At 33.0% G+C, this 26,777-nt stretch overlaps 1 protein-coding gene across 1 annotated transcript in view; it reads left to right on the top strand.

The window, feature by feature from the left end:
* LOC6038349 (gamma-aminobutyric acid receptor alpha-like) overlaps positions 1–26,777 on the top strand; it is a 94,136-nt gene that overhangs the window by 54,434 nt on the left and 12,925 nt on the right. The window contains exons 2-5 of the mRNA XM_038256649.1: positions 1,049–1,527; positions 1,995–2,062; positions 14,019–14,239; positions 23,896–23,978. Of these exons, the coding sequence (XP_038112577.1) occupies positions 1,230–1,527; positions 1,995–2,062; positions 14,019–14,239; positions 23,896–23,978 (670 nt within the window). The 5' untranslated portion in view covers positions 1,049–1,229. The remainder of the gene's footprint in view (positions 1–1,048; positions 1,528–1,994; positions 2,063–14,018; positions 14,240–23,895; positions 23,979–26,777) is intronic.

The following is a 26,777-nucleotide window of genomic DNA, read 5'->3' on the forward strand; positions in this document are numbered from 1 at the left end:
TCCCTAGTGAACTAAAAAAAATAAACTTATGTGAATTGAAAACAAATTTACCATCCTGAATTCATTCCAGATTTTTATTAAAATTGTGGACACCAACACTGAAAAAATGCATCTTTGGTGAAATCTATGTATATTTTGAACCTTCTCTACAAATAAGTATTTTCATTTTTTCTCATTTTTTTGTTTTCTTTCAAAATGTTGTAAATTATAAATTAAAATTAGCCTAAGAAACAACTTTGCAAAATTTCTGGAAAAATTGCGCATGGTATCGAGAAAAATGGCAATTTAAATATCGAAATTTGGCAGCCATCATTAATGCCATCAATAAATATTTAGAAAAAGAAATAGAATACCCTAAAAAAGTTCACACTTGTCTCATGGATAGCACCTTACTTCTTCCATGCAATTAATCCAAAGTACAACCATCTTTGCCCAGACCAAACTCAGACGCAACTCCTGCTAACAGCCAGTCATCACAACCAAAAGCAGATCAAAAGGCCGCTGAATCACGTGTATTTGAACGCCGATTCACCCGCCACCGCAAAGAAAACAAAAGTCATTTCTGCATCGAGGACGATTTGCTCAATCCAGGAGACCTTCTCTTTTTTTTGATTACCAGCCAACACTCACAAAGCTCAGACAACCGGAAAGCAAAGTGTTTTTCCGACCTGAAATCCTTGGTGGGTGGGTGTTGGCGATGGCCAGTGGCGTACAAACAAGGATAACAAGGATAATACCACACACCGGCGAGAGATATGGCGGTGAGGACAAAAGGGAAAACTGCACGCAGTCACACCTCCGAATTTAGTCACAGTGGGGATTAAACGTTAGGGCAAGTTACAGGGGTTTTTTTTTGCCGTGGTTGCCCTTTACGAGATAAGCAGAAGCTAGTTATGAATGGGGTTCTGGTTGGGGAGTTACTTCTGGATATGAATTAAATATGTAATTTGGAAACTCAGCAATTTGTACGACATTTAGTTCTTCGGATAGGAAGATTCAGTCAACAAATTACACTAATCTCTTTACTTTCTTTATCCTCACTCAACAGCCCATTATCGGATGCATAATCGCGACCATCATCTGCATTTCCACTCGTCCGGACTCACTCCTTTCAGCGGACATCCGAGGACCTGCAGCCGAACGGGAAGAACCGGCAAAAGTAATCAACAAAAAAAGGGAAAGCAAGGATTCCCTGCCAGAAGTAGCAGCAGTGTTCCCAGGACCTGGTCATGGCCGGGTCCACCAACCGTTGGCGACCCCGAACGGCGGCCACGACAGCGCTGAGGACCGGCATAATGAAGGCAAATTTATTCATTGCCATCAACCGGATCATCTTCAGCTCGTTCAGCAGTGCCGTGTTCGGGATCGGGACGTCCTTTTTCTTCTGGGCCCCTCCGACGGGTTCCGGCAGTAGTGGGGTAGAAGCCGTCATCCGGTTGACCCAGCGGAACAATCACGGCAACATCTCCGAACTGTTGGATAATTTACTGCGCGGATATGATAATAGCATACGGCCGGACTTTGGTGGTAAGAGCTTTTTCTTTGTGCTAGCAATCCATCGTTTTCTTGAGCATTTCTTACCCTTCATTTTGATAGCAGAGGAAAATCTGAATCGATTAGGCCCACCATCCCAAATGATCCGTATCATTTCCCCCCTATTCACGGTTTTCAATCACCAGATTGCTATTGGCCGAGACCTTCAAACAATTGGCCTTCGATAGAGCGAAGCTCAAAAACAGACGTTGACGCCAGACATCTAGCCAAGGTTGTCGCTGAAGTAATTTGGCAAATTCACGGTTCGCACTTTCTTTTAGCGTATTGATTTTTCATTGGAGAAAGTGAAGATAAAATGTTTTCTGGGAGACAGTTGCAGACTTCAGAACATGGAATAATTATTTATTTTGCCTGATTTTTCTAGCATTTGAAATATGTTCAGATCAAGTTTACAAGTTTCAATAGTTCTTTTGATATTTTTATTCCTCAATTTGTTCCAGGCCCACCTGCCGTGATCGAGGTCGACATCATGGTCCGAAGTATGGGCCCAATATCAGAGGTGGACATGGTAAGTTTCTCTCTACCCATACAGCTTTCAATCATTCGCACTCCCAGCAAGTAAATGAACCCGAAAAGTTTCACCCAAGTTTATAATCAATTTGTCGGTGCTGAAGCCGCTGCCATCACCACATCAAGAGGTTTCGTCCGAAAAATACCCAATAAGCTACTTGGCAACCATCCGATCCATCCCTCATTGTCTGGCCTAAGTCATGCACAACAACGGCCACCAACAGAAAGTTTTCCTCGCGCAAGGACCGCAAGGTCGTCATTCATTTCCACCAGAGGCCAAGTGGTTCTCCGTACTTATCGTTTGATAACAACACTCACTCTCTATTTGACGAAATCGGAATCGCATCCCTCTCCCCACCCTAACCGAAAACCACATTAAAAGAATCTCCAGATTCCATCACCAAGTGCGGGGATTGAAGGTCCTGAACCGCAAAAGCTGAACCGAGTTTCGCCGGAAAACGATTGTGGTTTTCTCACTCCAACTCGAGTGAGAGAGGAGGGAGTTGGAGCGGAAAAACTTTATTATTATATTTTGCTGATCGGCTCGCTCAACCCACTCTGCCGCACATCATCATCGCAGGTCGGGATGTATCGAGAGCCACGTCCTGATAAACCAGGACCTCATACGGACAAGTTTGGCATACTTTCTCCTGAGAAGGGGTTCTGCTGCCGGGTTGAGCACCTTACGAAAAAGTTTGCTCAACAATCGCAGTCAACAGATTTCATCGAGTGGATTATGAAATGAAATTACTTTAGCAGGTTGGGTATCACGTAATAAAATATAATAATAAAGGTTGTACGGCAAGATGAAGATGCAAAAGATTAGTTTAAAAAGTCGGTTGAAAGAAGCTCTGTACGTTTTGTTGCACTTTTCAAACAATTCTGATAATATTTGCCCTCTTCATTGATTTGAACATTTTACCTTATTTTGTACAAAAGTCATTCTTTACGTTTTAATTTTTGGATTTTTTGATTTTAAAGAAACTTTGTCCAATTATTCCTCATGTAAAAAGAATCCATTTTACATCTACGTTTGAAACCACCAGCTCATACAAAATTGGAACCTTCTTCGATTTAAGTAAAAAAAAAAAATTTAACAAAAAAAAACGCGAAATTTTATAATGATTTTTTTCAAGGTATATGACAAAATGACCCTTCTGGGCAGCGATGGAATAATCATCCTCAAAAGAAAATCTTTGGATGTTCATCAAGAGAAAAAAATCCGAAGGGAGCATGGCTCTCCTCTCTCGCGCACGAAAAATCGGTACAAAGAATCTAAAAAAATCATCATCTTGATTATTCGGCAGAACATCTTTTTCACTACTACACCTGCAAGTGTAACGTCACACGTCGAAAAATGACGTGTAACATTTTGTAGATGAGCAATTCTCTACAAAACCGGCCGATTTCGACCATTTTTATTTTTTGTATTTTTTGATTTGGCTCAAACTTTGTGGGGGCCTTCCCTATGACCAAAGAAGCCATTTTGCATCATTAGTTTGTCCATATAAATTTCCATACAAATTTGGCAGCTGTTCATACAAAAATGGTACGTAAATATTCGAAAATCTGTAACTTTTGAAGGAATTTTTGATCAATTTGGTGTCTTCGGCAAAGTTGTAGGTATTGTTAAGGACTATTTAGAAAAAATAGGTACACGGAAAAAAATTTCCCGATTTTTTATTAACCTTTTTCACAAAAACTCAAATTCCCAAAATACGTATTTTTGATTTTCGAGATTTTTGATATGTTTTAGGGGACAAAAATCCGCAACTTTTGAGCTATAGAGAAACATGGTCAAAAATCTGCCGCCGAGTTATGATTTTTGAAAAACTGGTGATTTTGGAAAAAATCGAAATTTCATACATAAAATTTTTTACCTCATTTTTAATGCAAAATTGAATTTGCAATCGAAAAGTACTTAACAGATTTTTGATAAAGGGCTCCGTTTTCAAGATATAGCCACCGAAAGTTTGATTTTAGCGAAATATTTGCAGTTTTTCAATTTTTAAAAATAGTGACCATGAGTGACCATTTCTAAAAATATTTTTTTTTGAAAAGTTCTGAAAATTTGCTATAAAATTGTCTAAGAGACATTGAAGATTGGACCTCTGGTTGCTGAGATACAGCGGCTTAAAGAAAAAGAAACACGAAAATTGAAGTTTTCTAAGTCTCACCCAAACAGCCCACCATTTTCTAATGACGATATCTCAGCAATTAATGGTCCGATTTTCAATGTTATAACATGAAACATTCGTGAAATTTTCCGATCTTTTCGAAAAAAATATTTTGAAAATTTTTAAATCAAGACTAACATTTTAAAAGGGCCAAACTTTGAATATTATGATCGGAAAATTTCACGAATGTTTCATGTTATAACATTGAAAATCGGACCATTAATTGCTGAGATATCGTCATTAGAAAATGGTGGGCTGTTTGGGTGAGACTTAGAAAACTTCAATTTTCGTGTTTCTTTTTCTTTAAGCCGCTGTATCTCAGCAACCAGAGGTCCAATCTTCAATGTCTCTTAGACAATTTTATAGCAAATTTTCTGAACTTTTCAAAAAAAATATTTTAAAAAATGGTCACTCATGGTCACTATTTTTAAAAATCGAAAAACTGCAAATATTTCGCTGAAATCAAACTTTCGGTGGCTATATCTTGAAAACGGAGCCCTTTATCAAAAAATCTTTAGAGTACTTTTCGATTGCAAATTCAATTTTGCATAAAAAAATGAGGTCAAAAAAATTTTATGTATGAAATTTCGATTTTTTCCAAAAATCACCAGTTTTTCAAAAACTCATAACTCGGCGGCAGATTTTTTGACCATGTTTCTCTATAGCTCAAAAGTTGCGGATTTTGTCCCCTAAAACATATCAAAAATCTCGAAAATCAAAAATACGTATTTTGGGAATTTGAGTTTTTGTGAAAAAAAAGTTAATAAAAAAATCGGGAATTTTTTTTTCCGTGTACCTATTTTTTTCTAAATAGTCCTTAGCAATACCTACAACTTTGCCGAAGACACCAAATTGATCAAAAAATTCCTTCAAAAGTTACAGATTTTCGAATATTTACGTACCATTTTTGTATGAACAGCTGCCAAATTTGTACGGAAATTTATATGGACAAACTAATGATGCAAAATGGCTTCTTTGGTCATAGGGAAGGCCCCCACAAAGTTTGAGCCAAATCAAAAAATACAAATAAAATCCATTTCCGGTTTTGGTAGAGAATTGCTCAGATGGGTAATTTGTGTAAACAAAGTGAAATAAATATTTTTGTGTGGTGCTGACAAGGAAATTCACAAAAAATCATCAGCAGATTGATTTTCTTGGAGAATTTCGGGAGCGGTTTTCTTTTGCGTGATTTGCCTCCTCTCTCTTTCGTGGGTGAAGAAAATTTGCAAGCGAAATTGATTTTTTTGCGATTATTCCATCCTTGCTTCTGGGATAACAGAAATATCCCATAAAATGACATATCCTTATAAAACAGTCAGGTAACGAAAAAAGGCTGAATTTTTTATACTATTTTTGTATCTTTTTGATAAAAAATACGTTTTTTTCGGAATTCAAATTGGGCGTCCAATTTTACATAAAAGCCCCATTTATTCGAAATTTAAAAACCATCGCCATTGCAGGCTGCAAATTTTTGAAAAACACGTTATTTTTTGTCCTTTTTGGAGGGGTCGTACCGCCCCTCCGTCACGAAATATTGCAAAATGAAAAGCTCGGATTCGTGATCGGGGACAAAAGTTACACCTTAGTTTCAGGCAAATTTAAGAGAAATCGGGGCAACTGCTGTGTAAGTTGGTGGAGAATTACTCAAACCGAAAGCATATTTGATGGGTATCTCTTTGAAATTTTACGTTATTTTGATGTACTGATCTTTTTGAAAAAAAAAACATATTTTAAAAGATAGTAAAACTTGGTTATGGACTTCTACAAAACTCAATTTTAGGTGGCTTCAAATTGATAAATAAATTTATGTAACGTACTTTTCGATAACAAATTTGATTTTACATCTATAAATAATATTAAAAATTCCTTTTTTAGACTTTTTCAACGTTTTTAAAAAATTAAGATTTTTTCGAAAAATTTATAACACTGCTTACTAATGTTTGACCAACTTGTGCCATTTTTTTTATCTAAAACATTTCCAAAAATAAAAAGTCCAATTAAAAAGATCATTCATTATTTGTGTAATGTGACTTTATTTTCTGAAAAGTTCTATGCAATTTAAAGAGGTTAGAAATGACGGGAAAATAATGCTGCGCTAGAAATCGTTTCTATTATACAAAATTTCTTCTGGCAATTCGGATACATTCCAACTACAGCCCAGACTTGTTTATTTAAAGTTCTCGGAAAAAAATCACTTCGGATAATCCAATCTCCGAATAATCAAATCAAATGTAACAATCTTCAGCTCTAATTTAATTAAAATGGGGCCGGCAAACTAGAATTTCATGTAAAAAGTGAGAAATTTAAAAAAAAAACTTTTTTTTGTTTCTTCGTGATTCGATTAACCAAGTTTGTACTGTACAACAATTGAACTGGTTGGATGAATCGGTTCAGTTTTGATACAGAATGGCATTTTAGACAATTTGAAACATTTTGATAGGTCTCATGATACATTTTTTGCCAGAAATGTTCAACCGGTACAACTATTGAACCGGTTTATCTGAATCAGTTTAGTTTTGATACAGAAATATTTTATTTGATTTTTTTAGACGTACAAAGAAAAAAATTATAGTGATATTCATCAGGAAATGGTGACAGATTTTGTGTAAAAAGAAGCGTAATGTTACATCAATAAATGATGAATTTTCATCAGTTTCTGATAAATATTCATCCGGTTCACATTTTAACACATTTTTTAGGTAATATTACTCAAAAAAGAAGTAATATTCAACCTACCAAATTTTCAACATTCTAAAATTCATCTTTTTTTGCTGTGTACTCTAATTATATTTTTACGTAAATTTTGGTTTAGTTTGGTACCAAAACACTTTAAACCTTTGAGGTTTGGTGCTATGTTGTCTATTTTCCAAGCCAACGAATAATTAAAAATCTTGAGATAAATTAAAAAATTAATTAATCTTGAGATAAATTTTATAGGTACACAGCAAAAAATCGGATGGTAAAATCGCATGCAAAAGCATGCACATCACCTTTGTAAGAAAAAGCACTTAAAATTACACTTTGCATGTACACCATAAAACGTGTAATATTACACTCTTGGTTATTTTGTTTCCTGAAATAGGTGTCGAATTGCTCTCTCTACAAAGTAAATGTCAAATGTTTCGTTTTGATTGATAATAAATTTATTTTACATCCATATTTGTATTTACAATACGATGAATTGATTTGAATCGATGAGCAGTGATAGTGCAGTGGCAACGGGCGAAGTTGTCCACGACTTGCCGGCGATCAGCTACTCTGATGGGTGATGAAGCTGGCGGTACGTTCCGGTGGAAACGTCATCTAAAACGGTCGGTTCCAGACCAGGTTCTTGCTGGGAAACGTTGCCTCGGTGATGGCAGTTTTGCTGGACAACTTGCAAACGGCACGCGGCACTTTGGCGGGGTCACCTCCCGCGACGACGGTTGGAGAAAAAAGTTCGTATCCGGTAGGGCACCTGCCGACGAACTTGATCGTGCGCTTAGTTTAGATGGTAGCGATGAAGGCATTCGGGGCTCGGTCAGATTGACTTTCTTCCGGTGAGACCTCCGGGGACGGGTAGATGGTAAACTTCAGCTTGAAATTTTTGATGTAATCGGGGAACAGACGCTCTGAATTCGCCTTCTCTTCGCATTTGTTTCGTTCTGTAACAGGTTCGATTATTGAGCGGTTTTTGACTAGCTTAAACTCATTCAAGACTTTCTCACCACAATAGTTATTTACCTCCACTCTCTAAACAACCTGAATTGCAGATTTTGACCGAAGAAAAATTGAAATTTTGCCGCTCCACCAAATCTTTGTTTTGATTTGATTTCGGGTGGGAGCAACTTTTGACAACTCAACAGTAGACAAGACGCGAATGCGATATTACACAATTTGGGTGTACAAGATCTTAGGCAAAAGTGCAAAGTGGTGTTCTGCAATAACTGTGTAATATTACATAAAAATGATTACACAAAGCAGTTTTACACGCAGCCATTTTACTACTTTTTTTTGCTGTGTATGACTTTTTGGCGGGCATTTAAAGGTTTGTTCCAGTGGGCATACTATGCCCAAATCCAAAATATGAGCTTCACAGAAAAAAAAATTATGGTAATATTCATCAGGAAATGGTGGCAGATTTTGTGTCGAAAAAAAATGATCAATTTTAACTCAGAAAATGATGAATTTTCATCAGTTTTTGATGAATATTCAGGTTCAGGTTAACATTTTACACATTTTTTATGTAATATTACTCATAAAACGAGGTAATATTCAACCTACCAAATTTTCAACAATCCAAAATTCAACTTTTTTTTCTGTGTTGATTGGACGTAGCAGGAGCTGGCTAAATGGGATTTAACCCGTAAGAAAAAATGTTTTCAAACATGCCCCTGAAGTGTTTATTTTTAACATCATTGGCGTGTAGGCCAGATCCTTGCGCATCTTTTGGAGGTATATCTAACATTGAAATTTGGAGCACCCTCGGTACAGACCTTCAAAGTTTGACATTTTTTCGAAAAATCGCAAACCAACGGAACTAGTGTAGGCATTTTATAAAACTTTTTTATTCATATGTTGAGAATATGGCTTTTAATTTTAATATTATTATTTTTTTATTTTGTATAATACAATTTTATAATTTCCCCTACTATTATTTTACTAAAACTTGTTCTAAAGTCAGAATATTGATCATAATAATCTTTTACAACCTGTTTCATCCAGTAAAAATGAAATTCAAAGCAAAAAGAGATTATTCAGCACATTTTTTCCTCGCTTTTCAACCTCATCCAAAACAAATTTATGCAAATGGTAGCTTCTTCATCTTACCACTCTAGCAGTAGCTAACCATTTTCCGCCCATGCATACCATACATTGTGAAGTTGGTAAATTTAAAAGTGAAATGAACCGTTGGTGATGAGCTGCTAAGCGTTTTCAAATATGTTTTCCCCTCCACCGTCTTATAACAATCTTCTTCAAGAGCAACACGTTCGCCCATCAGACATCTTTATCCTGGGCTGATGTTTCTTCAGGCAATTTCGCTGAATTTTTTTTTTGCTGCTGCTGTTGCTTTTCAAGTAAGGTGTGCTCGCAGGGCTCGGTTCAACAGCATCGTCTTTTGCATTCTCCACCCCAGAACCCGTCACAGTCTTTGACAACAAAAGACGCATGTAGTTGGAAAAATGTGGTGAAAATGCGAAAAATGTCCGCCTTCCCAGAGTTTCACTCTCTCTAAGAGCGGAAAGACGACGACCCTTCCGTGATTCAGTAAACCAGCACTGTGTAGCAGGTAGTGTGGCTTTTTTCGAAACTCCCCACCAAAAGAAACTGAAAAAAAAGAATCTCGCAAAAAACAATTGCGGTAGAGGTTTTCCTCGTCAGCGCCCACGAAGAACGCGCGAACGCGACTTGAAATACAGGAAACAATCAGGAGTTATTTGAACAAAACGGTGCTGGTGGGAACGAGTTTTTTTGCTTCACCGCGAGCTGTGTGTGGTGATGTAGTTGGAAAATTGTGGGAAAAGGTGTCGAAGAAGAGTCTCGCTCGTGTGAGTTTAAACCACATACAATGCACACAGACACATGGGTGCTTGATAACAGCTTGTTGAGGTGACGACACTCACCGTGGAGGGCATCGTCGATATGGGAGATGAAAAAGGAAGTTTTAGGTCACTGACGTATCGAGGAGTTGTCTTCGAGATGTCTTAATAGGACATTGAGAAAACTAAAAACTAAAAACTAAAAACTAAAAACTAAAAACTAAAAACTAAAAACTAAAAACTAAAAACTAAAAACTAAAAACTAAAAACTAAAAACTAAAAACTAAAAACTAAAAACTAAAAACTAAAAACTAAAACTAAAAACTAAAACTAAAAACTAAAAACTAAAACTAAAAACTAAAACTAAAAACTAAAAACTAAAAACTAAAAACTAAAAACTAAAAACTAAAAACTAAAAACTAAAAACTAAAAACTAAAAACTAAAAACTAAAAACTAAAAACTAAAAACTAAAAACTAAAAACTAAAACTAAAAACTAAAAACTAAAAACTAAAAACTAAAAACTAAAAACTAAAACTAAAAACTAAAAACTAAAAACTAAAAACTAAAAACTAAAAACTAAAACTAAAAACTAAAAACTAAAAACTAAAAACTAAAAACTAAAAACTAAAAACTAAAAACTAAAACTAAAAACTAAAAACTAAAAACTAAAACTAAAAACTAAAAACTAAAAACTAAAACTAAAAACTAAAAACTAAAAACTAAAAACTAAAAACTAAAACTAAAAACTAAAAACTAAAAACTAAAAACTAAAAACTAAAACTAAAAACTAAAAACTAAAACTAAAAACTAAAAACTAAAAACTAAAACTAAAAACTAAAACTAAAACTAAAAACTAAAAACTAAAACTAAAACTAAAAACTAAAAACTAAAACTAAAAACTAAAAACTAAAACTAAAACTAAAAACTAAAAACTAAAAACTAAAAACTAAAAACTAAAAACTAAAAACTAAAACTAAAAACTAAAAACTAAAAACTAAAACTAAAAACTAAAAACTAAAACTAAAACTAAAAACTAAAACTAAAAACTAAAAACTAAAAACTAAAAACTAAAAACTAAAACTAAAAACTAAAACTAAAAACTAAAACTAAAAACTAAAACTAAAAACTAAAACTAAAAACTAAAACTAAAAACTAAAAACTAAAAACTAAAAACTAAAAACTAAAACTAAAAACTAAAAACTAAAAACTAAAAACTAAAAACTAAAAACTAAAAACTAAAAACTAAAACTAAAACTAAAAACTAAAAACTAAAAACTAAAAACTAAAAACTAAAAACTAAAAACTAAAAACTAAAACTAAAAACTAAAACTAAAAACTAAAACTAAAACTAAAAACTAAAACTAAAAACTAAAAACTAAAAACTAAAACTAAAACTAAAAACTAAAAACTAAAACTAAAAACTAAAAACTAAAAACTAAAAACTAAAACTAAAACTAAAAACTAAAAACTAAAACTAAAAACTAAAAACTAAAACTAAAAACTAAAACTAAAAACTAAAACTAAAAACTAAAAACTAAAACTAAAAACTAAAAACTAAAAACTAAAAACTAAAAACTAAAACTAAAAACTAAAACTAAAAACTAAAAACTAAAAACTAAAAACTAAAACTAAAACTAAAAACTAAAACTAAAAACTAAAAACTAAAAACTAAAAACTAAAACTAAAAACTAAAAACTAAAAACTAAAAACTAAAAACTAAAAACTAAAAACTAAAAACTAAAACTAAAACTAAAAACTAAAACTAAAAACTAAAAACTAAAAACTAAAAACTAAAAACTAAAAACTAAAAACTAAAAACTAAAAACTAAAACTAAAACTAAAAACTAAAAACTAAAAACTAAAAACTAAAACTAAAAACTAAAAACTAAAAACTAAAAACTAAAAACTAAAAACTAAAAACTAAAACTAAAAACTAAAAACTAAAAACTAAAAACTAAAAACTAAAAACTAAAAACTAAAAACTAAAAACTAAAACTAAAAACTAAAAACTAAAAACTAAAACTAAAAAAAAACTAAAAACTAAAAACTAAAAACTAAAAACTAAAAACTAAAAACTAAAAACTAAAAACTAAAAACTAAAAACTAAAAACTAAAACTAAAAACTAAAAACTAAAACTAAAAACTAAAACTAAAAACTAAAAACTAAAAACTAAAAACTAAAAACTAAAAACTAAAAACTAAAAACTAAAAACTAAAAACTAAAAACTAAAACTAAAAACTAAAAACTAAAACTAAAAACTAAAACTAAAAACTAAAAACTAAAACTAAAAACTAAAACTAAAAACTAAAACTAAAACTAAAAACTAAAAACTAAAAACTAAAACTAAAAACTAAAAACTAAAAACTAAAAACTAAAACTAAAAACTAAAAACTAAAACTAAAAACTAAAAACTAAAAACTAAAAACTAAAAACTAAAAACTAAAAACTAAAAACTAAAAACTAAAAACTAAAAACTAAAAACTAAAAACTAAAAACTAAAACTAAAAACTAAAAACTAAAAACTAAAAACTAAAACTAAAAACTAAAAACTAAAAACTAAAAACTAAAAACTAAAAACTAAAAACTAAAACTAAAAACTAAAAACTAAAAACTAAAAACTAAAAACTAAAACTAAAAACTAAAAACTAAAAACTAAAAACTAAAAACTAAAAACTAAAAACTAAAAACTAAAACTAAAAACTAAAACTAAAACTAAAAACTAAAAACTAAAAACTAAAAACTAAAAACTAAAACTAAAAACTAAAACTAAAAACTAAAAACTAAAAACTAAAAACTAAAAACTAAAACTAAAAACTAAAAACTAAAAACTAAAAACTAAAAACTAAAAACTAAAACTAAAAACTAAAACTAAAAACTAAAACTAAAAACTAAAACTAAAAACTAAAACTAAAAACTAAAAACTAAAAACTAAAAACTAAAACTAAAAACTAAAAACTAAAAACTAAAAACTAAAAACTAAAACTAAAAACTAAAACTAAAAACTAAAAACTAAAAACTAAAAACTAAAAACTAAAAACTAAAAACTAAAAACTAAAAACTAAAAACTAAAAACTAAAAACTAAAACTAAAACTAAAACTAAAAACTAAAAACTAAAAACTAAAAACTAAAAACTAAAAACTAAAAACTAAAAACTAAAAACTAAAAACTAAAAACTAAAAACTAAAAACTAAAAACTAAAAACTAAAAACTAAAAACTAAAAACTAAAACTAAAAACTAAAAACTAAAAACTAAAAACTAAAACTAAAAACTAAAAACTAAAAACTAAAAACTAAAAACTAAAACTAAAACTAAAAACTAAAAACTAAAAACTAAAAACTAAAAACTAAAAACTAAAACTAAAAACTAAAACTAAAAACTAAAAACTAAAAACTAAAAACTAAAACTAAAAACTAAAAACTAAAAACTAAAAACTAAAAACTAAAAACTAAAAACTAAAACTAAAAACTAAAAACTAAAAACTAAAAACTAAAAACTAAAAACTAAAACTAAAAACTAAAAACTAAAAACTAAAAACTAAAAACTAAAACTAAAAAAAACTAAAAACTAAAAACTAAAACTAAAAACTAAAAACTAAAAACTAAAAACTAAAAACTAAAAACTAAAAACTAAAAACTAAAAACTAAAAACTAAAAACTAAAAACTAAAAACTAAAACTAAAAACTAAAAACTAAAACTAAAAACTAAAAACTAAAAACTAAAAACTAAAAACTAAAAACTAAAAACTAAAAACTAAAAACTAAAAACTAAAAACTAAAAACTAAAAACTAAAAACTAAAAACTAAAAACTAAAAACTAAAAACTAAAAACTAAAAACTAAAAAATTCATTTGAAATGCATCTCCACACTGTCCCTCAACATCGCAGCTGCAAAGAAAACATTAAAAAAATCCACGGTATAGAAGGAAAACTTTTTCAAAGTGAGAAAATCAATCAGTTGTGGGGTTGTGTTTACTTTTCACCGAAGGTCGGTGTAGAACAACGGATCGTGAAGAAAAATACATGTTCTCTGCCATCATTCTGCCGTGCCCGTGTCTTGTTGACACACGAGATCAATCCTGCCTCCTTGGCAAGTGTAACAAGGACAAGATTGTCATAGGCTTGTGGGGTTAGCAAACTGTTGAAGAATCTATCAATTTCAAGTCCCACACCAGATTTCTCCCGAGATCATTTAAGAAGTGTCCAATGTTTACAGAATAACAAATTGGTGTTTCTTCTTCTTCTCCTTTTTTGCAGACCTACTCAATGGACTGCTACTTCCGGCAGTCGTGGGTGGACCGGCGGCTCGAGTTTAAGGGGGCCCACGACACGCTGGCCCTCAGCATCTCCATGCTGGGACGGATCTGGAAACCGGACACGTACTTTTACAACGGCAAGCAGAGCTACCTGCACACCATCACGACCCCGAACAAGTTTGTGCGGTTGTACCAGGACGGGCGGGTGCTGTACTCGAGTCGGTGAGTTGAAAATCTACGTTTCCAGGTTTATGGAGTGAAGAAAAATCGGTTGGCAATTAATTTGAGAGGTGAAAGAGCTACGGTGAATTCCCGGCCGGCAGCAAGTCCAATAAGTTCCAACTCATTTCTCAAATCGAGGGTGCTGCAGCAGCTGCAGCTGATCAAGTATCGGAAACAATTCTTCAACTCTTTGACAAACTTAAAAACTAAACAAAGCTAAATGGCTTTTTCAGTGTTTCCAAAATCACAAAAAATTTGGTCAAGGAACCCATAGAAAAATTTGTATGCTCTTTTTAAATTTTTAACGATATTTTCCTGGAAAATTACCATAATTTAATATTTGCAGAACATTCTCTTACAAAATTCCCATCCGTTGCACCGTTATTTATTTTATTTTTTTTTTTATTTTATGGGGCGAATTGGGACAGCTGTTTTAGTTTTATTACTGCACAAAATATAATATTTTTGATTAAGTTCGGATACCCAGTCATGAAATATTCTAGCTATAATCTGTATTCCATAATCCTGCTAGAACGTCGTGAATGGGTAGAACAGACATAGAACAACAAAAATAATTCAGAGCAATTCTCTGAGATTTCGGTCATTCGATTTATTTTTTGTACTTTTTAATCCGTCTGAAACTGCCTTCGGTTTGCCCAAAGAAGCCATTTCCATCAATTTCCATACATATTTGACCGCTGTCCATACAAAATTGATATACGAAAAAATCTGTATCTTTTGAAGGAATTTTTTGATTGATTTGGTGTCTTAGGAAAAGCTATAGGTATGGATAAGGACTCACTAAAAAAATGATACACGGTTGAAATTTTTTTTGGTGATTTAAAATTTCACTTTTTGACACTTAAATTTGAATTGCAAAACACTATTATTTTTATTTTCTAATATGTTAAAGGGGACATCAAGTGCCAGCTTTACGAATTTTCTGGAACGGGCAAATAATCTTTGGTCGAGTTATGAATTTTGAATCAATATTGATTTAAAAAAAAAGAAATATTGGTTAAACAAATTTTCAACTTCATTTTTCGATGTCAAGTCAACTTTGCAATCAAAAAGTACTTAAATTTGCAATCAAAAAGTACATTAGTGAAATTTTCATAAAGTGCACCGTTTTCAAGATATAGCCATTTTCAGGTAACTTTTTTGAAAAAAAAATTGCAATTAATAATTAATTTAAATAAGTGCCTATATTTACCAACTTTTGCTAGACAAATTTTTTGAAAAGCTGAGAAAATTCCCAACATTTTACTTTTTTGAACTTTGTTGATAAGATCCTTAGTTGCTGAAGTCTTACCATGCAAAGATTAAAAAAATGGAAAATTGATGTTTTCCAAGTCTCACCCAAACAACCCACCATTTTCTAATGTCGATATCTTAGCAACTAATGGTCCGATTTTCAATGTTAAAATATGAAACATTCGTGAAATTTTCCGATCTTTTCAAAAATAATATTTTCATTTTCATTTAAATCAAGGCTAATATTTTAAAAGGGCGTATTATTGAATTTTTTCCCAAAAGTGGGTAAATTGGGCACCAATTTTTAAAAAATAACTGCGACTATTTTCAGAAAAGGTGGCTATAACTTAAAAACTATGCACTATATGAAAATTTCACTAATGTACTTTTTGATTGCAAATTTAAGTATTAAATGATTGCAAATTCGATTTGACATCGAAAAATTAAGTGGAATTTTTTTTCGACCAGTATTTCGATTTGTTGAAAACTCAGTATTAAAAATCGATCAAAGATTTTTTGCCCGTTCTAAAAATTTCTGAAAAGCTGGCGTTTGATGTCCCCTGAAACATAGGTATCAATAAAAAAAAAATAAAAATAGTCTTTTTTTAGCAAATCAAGTGACAAAAAGTGAAATTAGGCCGTTGCAAATATTTTTCAAAGTTTATGTCGACCCCCCTCCCCCCCTTAAAAGTTGGCCTGTATCAGGGGACAAAAAAAATATTTTTCCGAAAAACTTCAAAATTTTAATGATACTTAAAGTTCAATCAACTGAAAACCAGTTCACATGCATTTACCACGTTTATAATCAACTTTAGCATGTTTGAACTCCTTTGAAAACATTTTAAATTTTCATGAAATACCAATGTACAGGCCCACGAAAAGGTTTTTTCAAATGGACGCCTGTAAAATTCATTTTAAAACACTTTTTTCATCCAAATGTTGAAACCTAGGCTTGTAATTTCAATTTTTATATTTTTTGCCAGTCAGTGTAGTCCTTATCCATACCGATAAATTTGCAGAAGACATCAAATCGTTAAAAAAAATCCTACAAAAGATACAGATTTTTGAATTTTTATATATAATTTTTGTATGGACAGCTGCCAAATTTGTATGGAAAATTATATGGAAAAACTAATTATGCAAAATGGCTTCTTTGGGCATATCAAAGGCACCACCGATTAAAAATACATTTCGTAGATAATTGCTCTTCATCGTTTTCCAAATGTCAAGCAATTTACAAAAAGTATTTTTGATATCTAATTGATTCGGCTTACCTTGAATAATACATTTGCCTTGATCGGCGTGTTCAAAACTGGTCTCAAATACCACGGCTTGTCCAGTGTGACCAGTTTTAGTACAGCTCATCCAGGCTGAGCTACAGCCAAATGCGCCTGGAGGTATACAGTACAGCATTGTTATATAGCAATACCACTTAAGAAGTACTTTTTGAAATGGATTAATGTGTTTTAGAAATCAACATTAAATATTGTTTACATTTGGAACAAGCACTTTCTGTTTACACTTCGGCTTTGGACCATTAATATAGTTTTGCTTGCTTTTTGCATAATTAAACATTAGATAAATTACGAATTAAGTCAAATGTAATTACAAAAGCCGACTCGGTCCTAACCAGGTCCCAGTACCGAAAAGGACCTAATAAAAAATAATTTTATGAAAGAAAAAAAAAATTACGAATGGTGCGAACGTTTAGAAAGCTACGACAGCTTGCAAGTGTGCATCGATAACGCAGATTGGCACCAAATTGTTAGGTGGGGTATTTTGCCCACACTCAAGTTATATGAAGACCCTGTCACCAGGCGTCATAAGTCTTGTTAATTTTGTTTTTTTGTACTCGTTTCTTGGAGTTGTTCCTGGACACGAGTTGAAAAAGTTAGTTAGGTAATTTTGGGAGTTTTTTTTAAAGGTCCAATAAACCAAAATTTCAGTTTTTGCTTTTAGGGTGTTTTTAGAACCGCCTTGAGTCAGGGGTATAGGGACGTGGCGTTACATCGTGCTGCCACCTGGTTTTTTAAAGCGCAAGAGTGGAAAAGTGCTGAGTCATCGTCTAAAAATAGACGGCGTCCTATCTCACCCAGCAAAATGAAGTCGATAAAGTAGTCGGTTTCGATGAGAAAAAGTGGAAAACGTGGGCTAAAAATAGCGACGCCATTCCCCTATTGAAAAACACCCAAAAAGCAAAAACTGAAAATTTGGTTTATTGGTCCTTTTAAAAAAAACTCCAGATTTATAATTTTGTTTTAAGAATGTTTCCATTACCTCTGGATTTGGTAAATTATTGCTAATCAGAAGAGAAATATTTTACAATTCCAAGAACCACTGCTTAAAACTATCTCCATTTTTTGGGGTCAACTCTCGGAGCAATTCCGCAAATTGATCATTTTCCTACCGGAGGGACAGCACCAAACTGACTGTTCTGACATCGCCTCGCCTCGTTTATGTGTGACAAAGAAAACATGTCCCAAATTGAATTGCCGTGGCGATTCTTCCGTTCTCTTCTCGATACAGAGCACACAGTTCTAAACGTAACTTTCAAATGTACTGCTGTCCGACAGTCAGTCACCTTTTGCCGAGTGGAAAACTTGCTGGAATTTCCCTTTGGAAAATAAACATTCATCGTCGTCGGGCCTTGTGGTCTGGACACATCAGAGTCGAGACGAAAAGTTCGGAACACGTGATGGCCATCGGAGCACGTGTCGTTTCTAGCCGGAAGCGAGTCTTTATTTTTTTTTCTGGGGGGTAAAGGCTTCCTGTTTTTCTCCAATATGTGCCATTTCAATCATCTTCACCGAACTTTTGTCCTTCGTTCGAAGCCGACATGTGTCGAGGCTTCGTCAGAGCTCTCAGTACTCGTCGCAATTAGTCGATGTCGGTGGTTGGTCTGGGTTGAGGCTGGGGAAAATCGAATCATAACCAAATCCAGATAATGGAATCCGTCGGTTGGTGAGCTGTTGGTTTTGTGGAGAAATTGTTGGTTTGGCAAACATTGGAAGTTGTTTGAGCGTAAACAGTTTATGGTAAGTAATATTATGCCATTGGAGGAGAGTGAAGTCATGAAATCATACTTAGTTAAAATTATTAAACATTTAAATTCATTTAATAATAATTGAAATATTAATAAAAACATTTGAAGTTCCCAACATTCAAGAAATTTAAAATTGTTCAAATAACATATCAGTTAAATAGGAAAATATCAGATTCAAAGTCTATAAACAGCTATAGTCTATAGCATCTTAGGGAACTGGAACGGATTTCCAGTAAATGCATATTTCTTCACGTACTCGAAAAGACGTTCTGTAATCTGTCTCGCCACCACCGATCCGGATGTTTGTTCAGTCGCGCGCGGTACAAACCATATCCTTTTGCGTTTGACAAATCGTGGTAGGTGTACCTATTTTGATCCTAGTGTCCCTATTTTAATCATACGAGGAGCAAACAAAATCAAAACTGCTTATGTTCCAAACTCTTAAATTTGAAAAATTTAAATCCTTGGTGTGACATCCCTCTACCGCAACCGCCAAAGCAGCGTGAAAATCTGCGGGACGAACCATGGAACAAACCGTTCCCACAGTGGATAAGTAGATTACATCCCCATTGAGCAGCTCGGGCGAGCAATGTTGTCTACTCGGCAGACGGGTAAAATCATATAATCTCAATTTTGCCTCGTCTACTTCATGAAGCTGCTGCCGCGCACAGATCTGACGGCAGAAAGGACACACGGGACAGATTGTTTTTCCGTTTTTTTTTTTGGTGACGGTTACAGAAAAAAAATCAAATCATAAGGACATCAAATCGGTTGAGTCGTATATTGTCGAGCTGTAAATGAAGCGAGCTAATCTAATTATCTTCTGTGGTCAGCACAAATCAAGAACTGGGTTTTGATTGGTGGTGAAAGAGAAAATTGATCGAATGGACACTGAAATAAATTAACAGAAGACTTTTATTACTCACATCGCATTTGGTTAGTTGAACAACAAAATTTCACCTATTTCACCAACATGAACATTTATGACCTCCAAATCTGGTAAAAGCTGACAACTACCTACTAGTAACTGAAGTGGAACAATGTCACCAAAGGACACAAAACCATCAATAACCCAAGCAGTATCGGAGTCTGCCATATTTAGTACCACCGACAGCCTTTGTTAATCCTTTTTTTTCTGTAGTCAAGCTTAACACCATTAGCACAGTCAATATGTGTCATTCTCAGGGATTTCGAAATTCTGAAAGTGGTTAATAAATTACATTTGAATATAAAAAAATTAAAGCTTATAATAACAACTGCCATAAGTTTGTCAAATATTTGAGAATTCGATTTTCAAAATTTCGCCATAAATTAACTTATTCGCGTTTCCACCTTATAAAATTTATTGATTTTTTCCGAATCACTGTTTTTTAAAACATTGCACACTTTTAAAGACGTTTGAAATTAATTATAAAATAGTTCAAATGCATTGATTTTTTTTTTGTATTTTTATAAAAAATAGATTCTTGATTCTCTAAACAACTTTTTTATTAAATTTAAGATCACATATCGGATTTTGACTAATGTGGGGTTGCTGAACTAGATTTTAAAGTAAAAAAAGAAAACAAAAAAACATTATTTCACATTTCGCATCCCTAGACATACCCCTGGGATTCCCTTAAAAAATATTTCCCGATGTAAATATCCCAGGAACTATCAAAATTATAGTTTGATTACATTTTCTATCATTTATCGAAAACAAAATATTAAAATATCAGAAATTATATTGATTTTATTCAATCCAATAAACTGTTCTTATTGAATTAACCAGCTCTTTACTAGGTTTCTTAGATTGTCTATCTCAAAATATGAATTACTGGGAATAGCTCTTGCTTACATTTTGGGCAATAAAAATGGCAATATCATTAAAAATTATCTAATTTTTTGCGAGCTTTAACAGATTTATTGATGTTCTATCATTTGAAAATAAATAACCCTTTCCTTCCGGAGTAAAATCCAGATTTTCGAAAGGTTGAGTCAATTTCACATGAGTTTCACTTTTTATCATCAATGATATTTAGGACTGAACGAAAAAGAAACTCTCATTTTTGTCTTATTTTGATTCTATTTGGCCATTTCGATGCAAACGATGGCCAGAACAATAATTTCTTTAAAAGCAAATGGTATAGAATTTTCTCAATTTTTCAGATGATTTTTTCAGAGATGGACGAGGACGAACACTTCCTGTTTACTTTTTCAAAAGGTCCTACACGGACAAAAAAAGAGTTCCCAAAATCGTGAACAAGCGTTCATGAAAATGGGAACCTCGAACAAAGTGTTCAAATCCCATGGTACGATTTTGAAAAACGTACCATGAAATTTGAACACTTTGTTCGTGGTTCCCATTTTCAAGAACGCTTGTTCACGATTTTGGGAACTCTTTTTTCTCCGTGTATATACATTAGGAACCCCATGGCGCATTAGATGTTTTGAACTTTTGAAAAAAAATCGCGTTAACGTTCACAGAAGACTATTTCAATTTAAAATTTAAATACAATTATATGGATTTTTGGAGCTTTTCCGGAAGAATTATCGATACTTTAAAAAAATCACTATTTAAAAAAAACCATAACTTGCCTAAAAACGAAACGTCCGTCTTAGCCTGTAGCTCAAAAGTCATTTTATTAAAAAATCAAAGTTTTCCAAATTGGAGTTTGTGAGTTGAAAAGATAATAAAAAATGGGTCATTTTTACACGTTTACCCATTTTTCCTAATAGTCCTCATCATAAACTACAACTCGGCCGAAGACACCGAATTCCTTCTCAAGATATTCGAATAAATGCATAGTACATTGTATGGAGACTTGTGTGGAGATGCAAAATGACTGATTTGCATAAGGAATCGATGGAAAAAGTTTCATCCAAATCAAAAAAATATATAAATTTAAAACTGAAGACCCAAAAACGAAGATCATTTTCTTATTTAATGTAGGATTAAAAAAACTTCACATGAAATTTGAACAAAAAAAAACATATATTTTATTTAAGTTGCATGATTTTTTCTTAATACAATCAAGCCATAAATTCCCGAGATTTTCCGGGAAATACGCTGAAATTTCCTTTAGAATTAGAATATTTATACGTAAAATGTCGTGTTCTACAATCTTGATGCAGAAAATTAATAACTTGAATTATTTTATGGATGAAAAAATTAAGTTTAAGAAAAAAGTGTATCTTTTATACTGATAAAAAAAACTCTAAATTTAATTAAAAAAGTTGTTTTTAACAGTAGAAGAAATAAAGGCAAATTATTGTGAAATACATCAATTAACACTAGTCATTCCGTTATTAAAAAAAACAACATTGACCGATGGAATATTTTAAATAATACATATTCTCAAAAACTTGTTAGCTTCTATTTGATTTGAGTTCTTAGTCCTCCAACATAAGCCATTTCCAACAATACACAAACAATTTTATAAGGAAGTTACGATTTCTTGATTCAGACCTACACGTTTAACCTTCCAAATTTAAAAGAAGATGCCGTTTTTCTGGAGAATTGCTCTTACGTACGATATGTCTACTCTATCCTAAAAACCTGAGCCAATATTAATCCATGAGGAGAAAAAACAAAACGCCAGAAGCTTTCATACCGCTCTCAAAGTGATAGCTTTTAAAAATTTCATGCAATTCAAACCCCCCAACCATGTGTAGGCAAAAGTGATTACACTTATCCACCGCACTTTCATGTGTTGCACAAGCCGGGCTCTATCACCGGGTTGCGGTGCGGTTGACATAGCAGAACAGCCTGAAAACCGCAGCAGAACTTCCTGTAACTGAAACATACACAAACCACGAGTCAGTCGTCAGTGGTGGGTGGCGATTAGGAATCCGTTCTCGTCTCACCCAAAAACCCCCCACAACCTGGCACTTTTAACCGCGATGTCACACCAAACCCAACCAACTCTTTCACTAGCCACTAGCTACTAGTAACAGTGATTAGTGGGTGAACCCACGGGTTGGCTGGTGGCATCAGCCGGCATCCCGCAATAATAATTGCGGTTCAAATCCGATGGACCTGGTTCTAGTGCCCCGCTGGGATTACACACGTGTTTGCCAGAGGAGGAGGGCTGGCTCCCGCTCATTCGTTTGGTAACTGTCGAATAATTATCGAAATGGAGCCGGTGAACACGAGAAGGTGGTACATATACGCAAATGTGACTTTAATTGCTATCACTTGTTTTGCAGTTGTCGTGACAGGACGATGGTGAACCTTTTTGGAGGGAGGATAGTGGGTTTGTTGGATTTCTTGAACGGTCCTTGGTTAAGACTCCTAGCCATGATTATTTATACACAATTAAATTATAATGAAAAAAAAATCTGTTGGAGGAACTAGAATTACCACACAATATTATGTTTCAAGAAATCCAAAAATAACATGAAATTATTCTACTGTGCCAAAATCATCATGTTGTGTTGAACCACACACTGACGAGTGCAGCTCGTGGGAGTAATTTGGAAAATTTACCCAGATTGTTTAGCAGTTGATCGTGTATCGAGCAGGCCCGCTCTGGCATTAACTCTGCCCATTCTAACGATTGAGCCATACGGAATGGACGTCCTTTCAACCGGAACCCAGATCTGAGTTGAGTTGTAATTGAATTTAACCTGGCCCCTGTCACGGCTTTGGAGACCGAGGGGAGGCAAAAGTGGATGATAAACTTTGACACAGATGAAATTAAAAAGCACTCGATACAAAAACAAGTCCGGAACATGATTCACAAGGGGAGATAGGTAAATAGCGAACTTTTCAATTTTCCAATTCAATTTATCTGCCGGTTCTGACAGGCAACTATCCGGCGAGTTGTTACTCGGGCAAACATGTAGATTCGGGAAATCGCAGCTTTAAACTAGTCGCTTTTCCGAGAAAAAAGGCTCCCTCGAACTCTACCCACTGGAATGTCAAATCTGGACATGAAAATTGATGGATTTTCCGCACTCTTTTGTGCTCCGCTCCCCTCTTCTTCCCGAAGAAAAAAAATTGAGCCGATTCGATTTCCTTATCTGCCCGTCGTCCTCGAGGCCACGACCCCGGCCCAAGGTCCCGACTTTCATACATTATTCACCACGGAACGGTTCTCGCGTGTCTTAAATCATGTACCATCAGAACGGGCCATCAAGTTCGAATGCCATCAGAGAAAGAGCAAATTGCCAATTATCCCTTCATTATGTGATCGAATCGCGGTCTCGGACAGGACGCGTGATTCATTTGTTTCGGGAGGGTTGTCGGGAAATTTGATAGAGAGCTTTTCCTGGCCTGGTGGTCAAATCCCGTGTGCTCATTAAACGATGTGTTGGGCGTCGGGAACCAGTAATGAAGTGACTATAGGCTTAAGTTTCACCTTTTTTCTTTTTTCAGACTAACCATCAAAGCTGGATGTCCGATGAACCTGGCGGACTTTCCGATGGATATTCAGCGCTGTCCGTTGAAATTTGGATCTTGTAAGTATCGAATGAAAAAATCCTTATTGAAGCATTAAGATCATTGAATGTGTCATTCACCAATGCATTGTAAAAACTCTAATTTTAATAATGGATAATCTGCTGTTCAAAGGTATTTCATATCTGTGCATATGATAACAACTGCTTCAACGTAATAAATTAAATTTATAATTGTTTTGTTTCTTTTTAAAAAGTTATTTGAATTTCTGAAAAGAATAATACTTAAACTAAATAAAATACTTGAATTTTTGTGTCAATTTATTATCTGGAGGATGAGATTACAAAAATGATGACGGTACTCAAAATTAAAAAGAGTATCGTAATCTGGGGTGAATCGGGACTACAGTCTGAATAGGGACAGCAGTTTTTAGAGCACTTAAAGCATTTAAATTTGGAAATGGATGTACACATTTTGGTGGCCTGAGTCTGTTCTAACCGAAACCAAGCAGAAAAATCAAAATATTGTGCTCCATGGTTAAAAATGCTGTCCCAATTCGCCTCATGTGTCCCGATTGACCCCAGTTGACGGTATTTGAAACCTCTGCCGTTTTTCAATCCAAAATTTTGAAAATCGTGGGAAATTTAATGAACTTTATGAATCTGCAACAACCTAGAACCGCTATATTTTCTTTAAAAAATGTTTTTTTCGCTTGAAAATTTCTTATTTTTATTATTTTAAAGGATATTTAAATAAGAGTGTAAGAATGTTGTACAAAGTTTTAAAGCAGACAATATGCTAAAAGTAACTTGTTGTTCGTAGAATTGTGATGGTTACAAGCAAAGTATAATTTTTGTAATTGTCTGCTCTACATTTTTCTAGAACGTTATTGTTACACTCTTAAAAACCTGCAGAATTTAAAAAAAAAACACGAAAATCTAAAAATGAAAACATTTTTTCTAAATGAGAAAAAGAACCCTTCTGGGTTTTTGCTAATTAAAACATAAAACTTAATTTCCCTTTTGATGAAATTTCCTTTGATTTTCTACAGCTGAGTGTCAAAAAGGTTTTTAAACAATTTCGGTATTTTTCTTTATGAAAAATACGTTTTTTCGATTTTTTAACAAAATGTCGTTTTATAAAAATGCATATTATCGTGATTTTTGATACATTCATCGTTTTGCCAAAAAAATCAAATCTTCAAAAACTGCTCATGAATGAAATATATTGATTTTGGGATTGGGCTGCAAACAGCAATAACAATTAAATGTTAAAGTACTAACTCTTTCAAAAGTTATTTTTTCATGGCAAACCCTCAAATAATATGAAAATTTATTACACATTAACTTCGTTAGACTGCAAATTACAAGTTTTTAATTATAGAAATCCATGTACATAAAACAAATCATGCTCAAGGAAAATACTTATTTAAAAAAATACTTCGCAGAATTTATTTGAATAACTGAATACATTTTGACATATTCTTATCGTTTATTTCAAATCTAATTGTGCGATAATTCATCCAAAATTTAGCAATACAAAGCTTTACAGCAAACACAAAAAATCGAACAAAAAAGGCTTAAAGCATTTTTTTTACTTTTAATGCTATAAAATTATTTCGTTTAATTTTGTTAATTATTGTCAAAACCACTTTTGCTGAAAATAAAAACTCATCGACAAAAAATATCTCTTCCTGTAAGGTACTTTCGAATCCCAAGTAACATTTTTTTTTCCAGGAGTTCTACAAGAGCTCTTCAAGATAGCCACAGCATAGCAGTTTGGACCGCGGTAGGATAAAACTCTCTTCAAGTATTCTTCCAAACTCCTGAAGAAGTTTTGAAGAGAATTTTATGAAGAGCTCTTGTAGAACTCCTGGAAAAAATGTTACTATGGTAATATAGCTTGAATACAAATCATTGAAATAGTTTTGAATTATTTTCTCAATTTGTTTACTAATCACATTGGCCCAGATCGCGAAATGTAGTAAAAAATTAAGGTTCCCAAAAAAATTTGAAGTTTTGGAGCTTTGGTGTTACACAGAAAAAAAAAAATGGTAATATTCATCAGGAAATGGTGACAGATTTTGTGTCATAAAAATGAATAATTTCACCCATGAAAATGATGAATATTTATCAGTTTTGATGAATATTCATCAGATTAGCATTTTTACACATTTTTTATGTGATTTTACTCAAAAAAGAGGTAACCTACCTGTTTGCGCACGCATTAGGTTCAGATTGTAGATTTGTATCAGTTCAGTTAGATCTAGTACTACAGAATAATTCTAAGCATCTCCAAATGAGTTCTTGGCATTGTTATAGAATTTCCCGCTAGAACTACCAGCTTTGGTCAGAAGAATCTTCTCGAGAAGTGGCCATTGCTCAGCGAAACACAGTACAGAACAGATCAGACAGAACAGAACCGTCCTGTTCTGAAATACAGCTCAAGATGTAGAAAGTTACAGTTTTCTTGTCTAATTACCGTCCAGTACAGTTCAATAAACCGACAGAAACCAAGAGCAATAAAGTTTTGATTACAATTTCTGTGCATTAGTTTAACCCGCGAGTTTCAGTTCTGTCCAGATCCGATTATGCCACGACCCAAGCAACAGACGCTCTTATGTGCGTTAACACTACCAAACCTACCAAATTTTCAACATTCCAAAATTCAACTTTTTTTTCTGTGTTATCAGAAGAGTTGTTGCAAACGGAAAGGGGCAATTGAAACATTACATTGTTTTTACTGCCAAAAAACCAAACCCAAAGTTAGTCAAATGAACATTATTGTGTATTTTGTCAAGCTTGAATCCTCAAAAACCTAAAGTTGTTTACTCTATCTTTATTTGCATGGATGTCACCCTG

The sequence above is a fragment of the Culex quinquefasciatus genome, chromosome 2 (assembly GCF_015732765.1).
Source record: "Culex quinquefasciatus strain JHB chromosome 2, VPISU_Cqui_1.0_pri_paternal, whole genome shotgun sequence".
Classification (NCBI taxonomy): Eukaryota; Metazoa; Arthropoda; class Insecta; order Diptera; family Culicidae; genus Culex; species Culex quinquefasciatus.